This window comes from Ranitomeya variabilis, chromosome 2, assembly GCF_051348905.1.
Source record: "Ranitomeya variabilis isolate aRanVar5 chromosome 2, aRanVar5.hap1, whole genome shotgun sequence".
In the NCBI taxonomy this organism is placed as follows: domain Eukaryota; kingdom Metazoa; phylum Chordata; class Amphibia; order Anura; family Dendrobatidae; genus Ranitomeya; species Ranitomeya variabilis.
This window is the reverse complement of record NC_135233.1, coordinates 781,485,955-781,499,096: the sequence shown is the minus strand read 5'-3', so window position 1 is coordinate 781,499,096 and position 13,142 is coordinate 781,485,955. Positions and strand designations below refer to the sequence as shown.

The window sequence follows — 13,142 nt, the reverse complement described above, 5'->3', positions numbered from 1 at the left end:
TAGTAGTGGTGTGCGGCTCTCTGTGGTGGAGGGGCTCTGCTGCGGGACAAGTGCAGTCCCACCCGTGATTGCGAGTGCACGCGCAGCAGGGCCTGTAAGGAAGAATTATTTAAAGGGCCGGCGGCCCATTTTGTAGCTTAGAGTTCTTAGGAGCCCGCCCAATCTGCTGGACTGGGTGGGCCCCTAAGCACTGCGGGCCCCGTCGCAATTGCGACCCCTGCGACCGCGGTAGTTACGCCCCTGGGGCCGAATAATATTGCACGCCCCACTTTTCAGTTTTTGAATTTCCACAAAAATTTAAAATAACCAATAAATTTCGTTCAACTTCACAATTGTGTTCCACTTGTTGTTGATTCTTCACCAAAAATTTACATTTGGTATCTTTATGTTTGAAGCATGATATGTGGGAAAAGGATGAAAAGTTCCAGGGAGCCGAATACTTTCGCAAGGCACTGTATATTACACGTCATACAGGTCTCCTGTACAGTATATACATCACCTGTTCTACATGTCTCCTGTATACACATCACACGTGTCCTACCTATAGATCATACACCACACGTCTCCTGTATACACATCACACACCATGCAACCGCCTCTTATAAGAAGCTCATTTTCCTGCTCCGGGGCTGACACTTCCTGTCTGTCATCACGTGACTGACCACATGGTGATGACTTCACGACAGGTCCTGCACTGTCACTGGACGCCGTGTGTTTGGTGGGATGTACACTTGGGGTGTCAGCTGTGGAGCCGGCAGGTCTGCAGTGTACATACAGCGCTGAGCTGTGCTCACATGTAGCTGTGCACGTGGTGTACGAGAGGGATACAGATATACACTGCACTGTACATAGCGCCCTCTGCTGGCACCCGGTGTAGCACAATGCTGAACGTTCCTTCTCCTTCATTCCCGGTCCCCAATTCCCAGCAAAGAGTGTCCGCAGGTGGGAGGAGCAAGGTATGACTGGGGGTCGGGCATTCCTCCTGCACAGTGTTAGTGGGGACATCGCCATGTGACATCTCCATCTTATTATGTTACAGTTCTCTGTATGATGCTATGTCTGCCCTGTGTACTGCCTGTGCCGCTATGCGGTGTGTACTGCCTGTGCCGCTATACGGTGTGCCCTGTGTACTGCCCGTGCCGCTATACGGTGTGCCCTGTGTACTGCCCGTGCCGCTATACGGTGTGCCCTGTGTACTGCCCGTGCCGCTATACGGTGTGCCCTGTGTACTGCCCGTGCCGCTATACGGTGTGCCCTGTGTACTGCCTGTGCCGCTATACGGTGTGCCCTGTGTACTGCCCGTGCCGCTATACGGTGTGTACTGCCTATGCTGCTATACTCTCTGCCCTGTGTACTGCCTGTGCCGCTATACGGTGTGCCCTGTGTACTGCCTGTGCCGCTATACGGTGTGCCCTGTGTACTGCCTGTGCCGCTATACGGTGTGCCCTGTGTACTGCCTGTGCCGCTATGCGGTGTGCCCTGTGTACTGCCTGTGCCGCTATACGGTGTGCCCTGTGTACTGCCTGTGCCGCTATACGGTGTGCCCTGTGTACTGCCTGTGCCGCTATACGGTGTGCCCTGTGTACTGCCTGTGCCGCTATACGGTGTGCCCTGTGTACTGCCTGTGCCGCTATACGGTGTGCCCTGTGTACTGCCCGTGCCGCTATACGGTGTGCCCTGTGTACTGCCTGTGCCGCTATGCGGTGTGCCCTGTGTACTGCCCGTGCCGCTATACGGTGTGCCCTGTGTACTGCCCGTGCCGCTATACGGTGTGCCCTGTGTACTGCCTGTGCCGCTATACGGTGTGCCCTGTGTACTGCCCGTGCCGCTATACGGTGTGTACTGCCTATGCTGCTATACTGTCTGCCCTGTGTACTGCCTGTGCCGCTATACGGTGTGCCCTGTGTACTGCCTGTGCCGCTATACGGTGTGCCCTGTGTACTGCCTGTGCCGCTATGCGGTGTGCCCTGTGTACTGCCTGTGCCGCTATACGGTGTGCCCTGTGTACTGCCTGTGCCGCTATACGGTGTGCCCTGTGTACTGCCTGTGCCGCTATGCGGTGTGCCCTGTGTACTGCCTGTGCCGCTATACGGTGTGCCCTGTGTACTGCCTGTGCCGCTATACGGTGTGCCCTGTGTACTGCCTGTGCCGCTATACGGTGTGCCCTGTGTACTGCCTGTGCCGCTATACGGTGTGCCCTGTGTACTGCCTGTGCCGCTATACGGTGTGCCCTGTGTACTGCCTGTGCCGCTATACGGTGTGCCCTGTGTACTGCCCGTGCCGCTATACGGTGTGCCCTGTGTACTGCCCGTGCCGCTATACGGTGTGCCCTGTGTACTGCCTGTGCCGCTATACGGTGTGCCCTGTGTACTGCCCGTGCCGCTATACGGTGTGTACTGCCTATGCTGCTATACTGTCTGCCCTGTGTACTGCCTGTGCCGCTATACGGTGTGCCCTGTGTACTGCCTGTGCCGCTATACGGTGTGGCCTGTGTACTGCCTGTGCCGCTATGCGGTGTGCCCTGTGTACTGCCTGTGCCGCTATACGGTGTGCCCTGTGTACTGCCTGTGCCGCTATACGGTGTGCCCTGTGTACTGCCTGTGCCGCTATGCGGTGTGCCCTGTGTACTGCCTGTGCCGCTATACGGTGTGCCCTGTGTACTGCCTGTGCCGCTATACGGTGTGCCCTGTGTACTGCCTGTGCCGCTATACGATGTGCGCTGTGTACTGCCTGTGCTGCTATACGATGTGCACTGTGTACTGCCCGTGCCGCTATACAATCTGCCCTGTGTACTGCCTGTGCTCCTATACGTTTGCCCTGTGTACTGCCTGTGCTCCTATACGTCTGCCCTGTGTACTGCCTGTGCTCCTATACGTCTGCCCTGTGTACTGCCTGTGCTCCTATACGGTCTGCCCTGTGTACTGCCTGTGCTCCTATATGGTCTGCCCTGTGCGCTGCCTATGCCTCTGTATGATCTGCCCTGTGCGCTGCCTATGTCGCTGTATGATCTGCCCTGTGTGCGCTGCCTATGCCGCTCTATGATCTGCCCTGTGTACTGCCTGTGCCACTATACTGTCTGCCCTGTGTACTGCCTGTGCTGCTACACTGTCTGCCCTGTGTACTGCCTGTGCCACTATACTGTGTTCCCTGTGTACTGCCTGTGCCACTATACGGTGTTCCCTGTGTACTGCCTGTGCCGCTATACGATCTGCCCTGTGTACTGCCCGTGCCGCTATACAATCTGCCCTGTGTACTGCCCGTGCGGCTATACGGTGTGCCCTGTGTACTGCCTGTGCCGCTATACGATCTGCCCTGTGTACTGCCTGTGCTCCTATACGGTCTGCCCTGTGTACTACCTGTGCCTCTATACTGTGTTCCCTGTGTACTGCCTGTGCTGCTATATGATCTGCCCTGTGTACTGCCTGTGCCGCTATACGATGTGCCCTGTTTACTGCCTATGCTGCTATATAATCCGCCCTGTGCGCTGCCTATGCCGCTGTATAATCTGCCCTGTGCGCTGCCTATGCCGCTATATGATCTGTCCTGTGTGCGCTGCCTATGCCTCTGTATGATCTACCCTGTGTGCGCTGCCTATGCCGCTATATGATCTGCCCTGTGTGCGCTGCCTTTGCCACTGTATGATCTGTCCTGTGTGCGCTGCCTATGCCGCTGTATGATCTGTCCTGTGTGCGCTGCCTATGTCGCTGTATGATCTGCCCTGTGTGCTGCCTATGCCTCTGTATGAGCTGCCCTGTGTGCGCTTCCTATGCCGATATAGGATCTGCCCTGTGTGCGCTGCCTATGCCGCTGTATGATCTGCCCTGTGTGCTCTGCCTATGCCGCTATATGATCTGCCCTGTGTGTGCTGCCTATGCCTCTGTATGATCTGCCCTGTGTGCGCTGCCTATGCCCGCTATATGATCTGCCCTGTGTGCGCTGCCTATGCCGCTATATGATCTGCCCTGTGTGCGCTGCCTATGCCGCCGTATGATCTGCCCTGTGTGTGCTGCCTATGCCTCTGTATGATCTGCCCTGTGTGCGCTGCCTATGCCGATAAATGATCTGCCCTGCGTGCGCTGCCTATGCCCCTCTATGATCTACCCTGTGTGCGCTGCCTATGCCGCTCTATGATCTGCCCTGTGTGCGCTGCCTATGCCGCTATATGATCTGCCCTGTGTGCGCTGCCTATGCTGCCGTATGATCTACCCTGTGTGCGCTGCTTATGCCTCTGTATGAGCTGCCCTGTGTGCACTGCCTATGCCGCTATAGGATCTACCCTGTGTGCACTGCCTATGCCGCTGTATGAGCTGCCCTGTGTGCGCTGCCTATGCCGCTCTATGATCTGCCCTGTGTGCGCTGCCTATGCCGCTCTATGATCTGCCCTGTGTGCGCTGCCTATGCCGCTATAGGATCTACCCTGTGTGCGCTGCCTATGCCGCTATAGGATCTACCCTGTGTGCGCTGCCTATGCCGCTATAGGATCTACCCTGTGTGCGCTGCCTATGCCGCTATAGGATCTACCCTGTGTGCGCTGCCTATGCCTCTGTATGATCTGTCCTGTGTGCGCTACCTATGCCTCTGTATGATCTGCCCTGTGTGCGCTGCCTAAGCCTCTGTATGATCTGCCCTGTGTGCGCTGCCTATGCCGCTCTATGATCTGCCCTGTGTGCGCTGCCTATGCCGCTATAGGATCTACCCTGTGTGCGCTGCCTATGCCTCTGTATGATCTGCCGTGTGTGCGCTGCCTATGCCGCTGTATGAGCTGCCCTGTGTGCGCTGCCTATGCCGCTATAGGATCTACCCTGTGTGCGCTGCCTATGCCGCTATATGATCTGCCCTGTGTGTGCTGCCTATGCCGCTATAGGATCTGCCCTGTGTGCGCTTCCTATGCCGCTCTATGATCTGCCCTGTGTGCGCTGCCTATGCCGCTATATGATCTGCCCTGTGTGTGCTGCCTATGCCGCTATAGGATCTACCCTGTGTGTGCTGCCTATGCTGCTATAGGATCTACCCTGTGTGCGCTGCCTATGCCGCTATATGATCTACCCTGTGTGCGCTGCCTATGCCTCTGTATGATCTGCCCTGTGTTTTTAGATTGCTTATATTAATGGGGACCTAACAGCTGATACATGGACTTGATGATGTATCAGGCATTGGCTGTAATATCTCAGCCAGGTATATTTGTCTCTGAAACGCTGCAGTGTTTCAGATAGAAACAGTTTAATAGCTAGCAGGACTGAGCTGCACATGAGGCTAGTCGGAAAGGCAAGTCCCCAGCAGCTTTTCCCCCTTGCTTTCTTGGATTGACAGGTCTCTCCCTGCATTCTGGTATGTAGAAGACAAAATAGCAGGCTCCTTGGTGAAGTCCTCTGATAAGAAACAGGGAAGACAAGCTAGAATCTGCTCACCTGGGGGAGTTGTGCAGGTCAGGCGCAGCTCTGATGAGAGTAGTAGTGAAGTGCTATTCCTACCATACACTGCTGCTCCACCTGTTGAAGCAGAAAGAAGCGGCTCATTAAACAATTGCAAGACAAAAAAATAAGAAAAACGTGGTGGCGGTGTCACAGTGAAGACAGGGATAATACGATGTAGAGAAACCACAGACATTTATTAAGAGACCAACGCGTTTCAGAATTAATCTATGTATTCTGATTGAGGATATCCAAAATACACGCTTGCAGACAAAATGGCCGCTTTGCTGAATATAAGGCTACTTTCACACTAGCGTTAACTGCATTCCGTCACAATGCGTCGTTTTGCCGAAATAACGCATCCTGCAAAAGTGTTTGCAGGATGCGTTTTTTCACCATTGATTAACATGAAGCGACGCATTGTGACGGATTGCCACACGTCGCACCCGTCGTGCGACGGATGCGTCGTGCAGTGGCGGACCGTCGGGAGCAAAAAACGGTACATGTAACGTTTTTTGCTCACGACGGTCCGCTTTTTCCTACCGCGCATGCGCGGCCGGAACTCCGCCCCCACCTCCCCGCACTTCCCCGCACCTCACAATGGGGCAGCGGATGCGCTGGAAAAATGCATCCGCTGCCCCCGTTGTGCGGCGGAGACAACGCTAGCGTCGGGGACCGACGCTAGTGTGAAAGTAGCCTAAGAATCACAGATACTGAATAATGTTGGAATGGCCTCTAGTATGCTTGTAGCAGGTTGTACCAGGCACCTCATGTCAATCAAAGACGTCAGCAATGACTAGCATTAATTATGAGATAATATATCGATTTTGAGATGCGTTGAGGTCTGTTAATAAATGTCCGTGGTTTTTCTACACCACCTCATCTTTGTCTTCATAGTAGAAGCGCCCACCACCATTTTTTCTTTTTCTTGTGTTTTACCTTGCAATTGCATACTTACATGGGAAGAGAGCTGTCACTCCAGGATAGTAGGTGGGGAGAAGTCCCCGGAAGCCGCCTGTCCGACTAGTCTCCTGTACAGCTCGGTCCCCGGCAGCTATTAAACTGTACTACATTTCAGAGTGAATCATGCAGCCAGTGGGTCGGGCACCATGTGTCAGCGGTGAGGCTCCTTTAACAACCAATTTTTCGTTGTTGCTTCCCTGCATTTCTGCAGCTGTAACTGGTATTTCTTCACTGAGGATGTATGATGCTTTGTTTTATGCACTATAAATTGTATTATCTTTAGCGCTGCTTTGGTTCCAGATAAAATTACCATATAATATATATATATATGTATGTGTATATAATATATATTATAGATATAGTTTTTATGGCCATGTGGGTGTGTAATATGTGATCAAATCAGATTTTTTAAAAATATTATTTGCCCCTTAAAGAGAATCTGTCATTAGGATCAACTCTCCTAAGCCGCCTATGTGGGCATGTAGGTCAAAGGAAACTGTAAAATGATGACTTGATATCTTTAATCCGATGTGTAAATGAGCTCCTCAGGACTATGGGGTCTCCTGTGTCATACATATAGCCGGTGAAAATCTCGCGTATGTTTTAGTCTCTGCCCAGAGTAGGGCAGAGTAAAGTGCGCAGGCGCGAGCTGGGAATGTCTCTGCACAGGCGCGAGATTTCATCCAGCTTTGTGGATGACGCAGGAGATGTCAATCAGAGACCAGGAGGAAGGATAGACGCCTATTGGACCGGACCAGCAGGATTTTCATAGAACAAGGGAGAATTACAAAATGTTTTGGGGAGTTATACAGGGGGAGTCAGGGAGTTGTGCACCACTTTATGGAATGCAGGACAGGTGAGGATTAAGGTGTGAGTCTTGGTTCAGACATGAAAAAATTAATGATAGGTTCTCTTTAAGAGGTCATAAATGATCTGAGGAACATTGTTTTCTCCACTGTAACTGCGGCATCCATGAGACAAATGCAGTGTCATAAATCACTGGCAGAGCTGATTGGGACTTATCAGCGATCGCAGGATCACCAGGTCCGCTAGAAGCATCTGCATTGTCAGTGATTCCTTTAGTGCTCATTGAGTGCTATGTAGCTGGCACAGGAAAAGACAGAAGTGGTAAAAAGCTGCTTCTGTCTCCTCAGCTTTCGGCTGTGTTTGACAGCTGTAGACCTGAGCTGCTCCTGCTAGATTGCAGGAGATTTAGGCCTCTTTCAGTCCTCTGTCTTTTATGTACGAGGGTGGTGGCAAAGTTAACAGCTTTATAAGGATTTGGGACCTCTTATAAGCAGGGCTGTGGAGTCAGTAAGCCAAACCTCCGACTCTGACTCCTCAATTTTCATGGCACCGACTCCGACGACTCCAAAATGGGCTCCGACTCCAAGAGTCCGACTCCACAGCCCTACTTATAGGTATAAGGATTAGCTTATCGTGCTAGGTGTACCTGCAGGCACTGCACACAGTGTATGACTATAATCTTTCCTAGCGGATGACTACAGGGTCCAAGTATTAGATTGCGATACAGGTCCTAATACTGTCGTTTTTAACTTCTTCAGACCATATAATAAGATGGAAATAAAATCCAGGCGTTCTATTGCATTATGAATTATACAGAGGTTTGGTAAATTGGGTTTTGTTTTGCTTTTTAGCAAATTTTTGATGATTATAGGTTTATTAAACCTCCACACACTAGGGTCTATTTGCAAAACTGATTGCACCTGGACAGCATATGCACCAATGTATGTGAATGGGTTAGTGCAGAATTTTCCACACAGACTGAAAAAAATGCAGCATGCATGAGGTTCATCCGTTTTTAATGTGACACTCGGCCATTGAATTCATATTTTAAAAAATATTAATCCCATACTTAGGAAACAGAATCAGGCCTTTTATTCTTCATATGCTACTCTGAACTCAGTTGTAGTTTCTTCACACTTTTCTGGCCCAAAAATCTCATTCATTGGCACTGCCATACTAATTGAATCACCCAGGTAGGTTGCTTTCAAACTTAAGAGCAGTGTTTGGAGAGAAATACAGTAAGTACAAAACATAATAGGAGTCTGTCCCCCCATAATGTAATTAAGCTACTTATACAGTTACATAGGGGACTTGGCCCCTAAAAAAGGGGTTTAACGGTGCACCGAGTCGCCAAGGCTACACCAAGGCTGTGTATTTTTGCAGCGTCAAACCACAGCGACCAGATGTTACAGCACAGAGTCTACTATGTGTCCATGGTCGCCTGCGGATCACCCGCGGACACTAAGATGCGGCTTGTCTTTCCAGACCGCAGCATGTCAACTTCTCTTACGGAGACGTCTCCACAACAGATGTTGTATCAATAGGATATATTAATTGAGGTAAATCAACACGGTTCAGTGAACAAATGCGGATTTACTTGTGTTCAATAGAAGGCTGCGCTTTGGACTCGGCGAACATGCGCTAAGTCAAAAGTGCTTCTATTTCCGGATCATGGGCACCCGGCCTAAGGGTCCGTTTACACAGACACAACCAGTGGTGTAATGTGACCATTGATTGGTAAACTTCTATTGATTGACAGTTGTTTGAATGAACAAGCAGACCAAAATAAATGATACACACTGAGCTATCCATACTAGTTTACTCAGTGCACATAGGCTGCCATGGTTCTCGGTAGTGCGAGTCCTGATTACACAGGATGATGTACTGCCGAGAGCCATGATCTCTATGCTGCATAAAAGATCATTTCACCGAAATGAACCAGCATTTTGCTTGTTCGAAAGGTTATACTTATCAGCAGCCTGTTTACTTGGTAACATAATCATGAAACGAGCATTCTTAACGCTTGTTCACGATTATCTTGCAGTATAAATGCCCATTTAGACGAAACCTGTAGCGAGTGCACATCAAAATATGCCACATATCCGCATGTAATGTGTGCAATTTGGATTTGTTTTTGGTAACGTACCCTTACATTTTTGAATTTCCATAATCGTCTTTATTCTTTCATAAGAAGGCACATGGAGTTTTCCACATTACCATAAATGACCTGATATTTCATATACGGCAGCTGGGTAAGCTTCATTCTAGCTCTAATATGTGATGCTCCTCGCGCTTTCTTAATCTGTCCTTTGTGTTGCCTCAGATCTTGTAATATCCTCTATCTATATTGTAATGTGTGGTGATTGCTCATCTGCCAGATTTACTGTTTGTTCACATATTTTTGCTAGTAGTTTGTTTATAAGAGAGAAGGCATAGAATAACAGAGGAAGACTACCCGACTTGAACGTAGAATGCCTGTAGACAAGCTGTACAGCATCTTTTTTTTTTTCTGTAGTGCATTTTAATTACCTTGGCGTGGAGCTCCATATTGTCGTCATCATCAACAAATATGTGTCATTTGTCCAGAGAAGGGGGTACTCAAACTTTTTAAACAGGGGGCCAGTTCACGGTCCCTCAGACCATTGGAGGGCCGGAATATAGTTTTACAAGAAAACTATGAACAAATTCCTGTGGGCACTGCGCATATCTTATTTTGAAGTAAAGAAAACAAAACCGGAACAAATACACTATTTAAAATGAAGAACAAGTAAAGTTAAATCAACAAACTTACTGGTATTTCAATGGGAACTATGGGCCTGCTTTTGGCTAATGAGATGGTCACTGTCCGGTTCCATATTTGTCACTTCTAGTCGTAAAAAGTGAAGCAATTGTTCTCTTTCTTGATATCATGGTTTCCTAGGGATTCCAAATTGCTATTAGTAAAATACCAATATATATATAGCGCTACAAAAACAATATGCCAGCAATAAAATTGCCCACACCGAGACATACAGACTGCACTGCCCATTAATGCAGCCTTGCCAGTCAATATCCTTTCAGCCTCACCAGTGCCCATACTGATGGAACTCTGCTTTTACCTCAGACTGAGACTGGTGTGGTGCACTGTCTGGGTGTTATGTTTGACTCCGATCTCTCCTTTACCTCCCATATACAATCTCTTGCCGCTTACACCTAAAGAACATCTCTAAAATCCGCCCTTTTCCCACCATGGAAACAACAAAAACCCTCACTGTTGCCTTGATCCACTCCCACCTGGACTACTGCAATGCTCTATTATTTGGCTTCCCCGTTATTTGACTTTCTCCTCTCCAGTCCATCCTTAACCCCTTCATGACCCAGCCTATTTTGGCCTTAATGACCTTGCCGTTTTTTGAAATTCTGACCAGTGTCCCTTTATGAGGTATTAACTTAGGAACGCTTCAACGGATCCTAGCGATTCTGAGATTGTTTGTTTTCTCGTGACATATTGGGCTTCATGTTAGTGGTAAATTTAGGTCGATAATTTTTGCATTTATTTGTGAAAAAATTGGAAATTTGGCAAAATTTTGAAAATTTTGCAATTTTCACATTTTGAATTTTTATTCTGTTAAATCAGAGAGTTATGTGACACAAAATAGTTAATAAATAAAATTTCCCACATGTCTACTTTACATCAGCACAATTTTGGAAACAAAAATTTTTTTTGCTAGGAAGTTATAAGGGTTAAAAGTTGACCAGCGATTTCTCATTTTTACAACAAAATTTACAAAACCATTTTTTTTAGGGACCAACTCACATTTGAAGTCAGATTGAGGGGTCTACATGGCTGAAAATACCCAAAAGTGACACCATTCTAAAAACTGCACCTCTCAAGGTGCTCAAAACCACATTCAAGAAGTTTATTAACCCTTCAGGTGCTTCACAGCAGCAGAAGCAACATAGAAGGACAAAATGAACATTTAACTTTTTAGTCACAAAAATGATCTTTTAGCAACAATTTGTTTATTTTCCCAAGGATAAAAGGAGAAACTGGACCACAAAAGTTGTTGTCCAATTTGTCCTGAGTACGCTGATACCTCATATGTGGGGGTACACCACTGTTTGTGGGCACGGCAGGGCTCGGAAGGGAAGGAGCGCCATTTGACTTTTTGAATGAAAAATTAGCTCCAATCTTTAGTGGACACCATGTCGCGTTTGGAGAGCCTCCGTGTGCCTAAACATTGGAGCTCCCCCACAAGTGACCCCATTTTGGAAACTAGACCCCCCAAGGAACTTATCTAGATGCATAGTGAGCACTTTGAACCCCAAGGTGCTTCACAAATTGATCCGTAAAAATGAAAAAGTACTTTTTTTTCACAAAAATTTTCATTTAGCCTCAATTTTTTTCATTTTCACATGGGCAACAGGATAAAATGGATCCTAAAATTTGTTGGGCAATTTCTCCTGAGTACACTGATACCTCATATGTGGGGGTAAACCACTGTTTGGGCGCACGGCAGAGCTCGGAAGTGAAGGAGCGCCATTTGACTTTTTGAATGAAAAATTAGCTCCAATCTTTAGTGGACACCATGTCGCGTTTGGAGAGCCTCCGTGTGCCTAAACATTGGAGCTCCCCCACAAGTGACCCCATTTTGGAAACTAGACCCCCCAAGGAACTTATCTAGATGCATAGTGAGCACTTTGAACCCCAAGGTGCTTCACAAATTGATCCGTAAAAATGAAAAAGTACTTTTTTTTCACAAAAATTTTCATTTAGCCTCAATTTTTTTCATTTTCACATGGGCAACAGGATAAAATGGATCCTAAAATTTGTTGGGCAATGTCTCCTGAGTACACTGATACCTCATATGTGGGGGTAAACCACTGTTTGGGCGCACGGCAGAGCTCGGAAGGGAAGGAGCGCCATTTGACTTTTTGACATACATAGTGTACATCAGGTTGGTGTGTGTGTGTTGTAGTGTATGTCAGGTTGGTGTGTGTGGCGTATACTACACCACACACACCAACCTGACGTACGCCACACCACACACCAACCTGACATACACTACACCACACACCAACCTGATGTAGTGTCAGGTTGGTGAGTGTGGCGTAGTGTACATCAGGTTGGTGTGTAGTGTACATGTGGTGTAGTGTACGTCAGGTTGGTGCATGTGTGTGGTGTACACTACACCACATACAACAACCTGACGTACACCACACACCAACCTGACATACACTACACCACACACACCAACCTGACGTAGGGTCAGGTTGGTGTGTGTGGTGTAGTGTACGTCAGGATGGTATGTGGAGTAGTGTACGTCAGGTTGGTGCGTGTGTATGGTGTACACCACACCACATACAACAACCTGACATACACTACACCACACACACCAACCTGAGGTAGGGTCAGGTTGGTGTGTGTGGTGTAGTGTACGTCAGGTTGGTATGTGGTGTAGTGTACGTCAGGTTGGTGCGTGTGTGTGGTGTATACTACACCACACACCAACCTGACATACATTACACCACACACACCAACCTGACGTAGGGTCAGGTTGGTGTGTGTGGTGTAGTGTACGTCAGGTTGGTATGTGGTGTAGTGTACGTCAGGTTGGTGTGTGTGTGTGGTGTTGTGTATATCAGCCTGGTGTGGGTGAGTTCTGTAGTGGAATATCAGGATGTGGCTAGTCCACGGACGTGTGATGAATTCTGAAGCATTCATCCAAACACAGTCCAGGTTTGTCGGGACACGTTTCACATTGGAAACGAGTTTCCTTTCTTATCCCCCTTTTATAACATACCCGGCACCTTTTTCTTTTTCGCCCCTCTCCGGGAAAATGTTGCCCTGGTACAATACGGGAACCTTGAGTTCCAAGGGTGCTGGGGCCCGCTCCTTCCTCGTCTCCAAACATCAGGGCCTTTATCACCGCCTCCTGGAACTGAAGGAAGGTGTTGTTGTTCTGACCTGCACATCGTGAT

At 48.5% G+C, this 13,142-nt stretch overlaps 1 protein-coding gene across 2 annotated transcripts in view; it reads left to right on the top strand.

The window, feature by feature from the left end:
* The first annotated feature begins 626 nt into the window (after positions 1-626).
* The window catches only part of CYB5R4 (cytochrome b5 reductase 4), a 389,372-nt gene continuing 376,856 nt past the window's right edge, over positions 627-13,142 (top strand). Inside the window, exon 1 of one of the 2 annotated variants that reach the window (XM_077289795.1) lies at positions 627-956. In XM_077289795.1, the coding sequence (XP_077145910.1) occupies positions 882-956 (75 nt within the window). In that variant the 5' untranslated portion in view covers positions 627-881. The remainder of the gene's footprint in view (positions 957-13,142) is intronic. The other variant, XM_077289796.1, reaches the window with a different exon arrangement.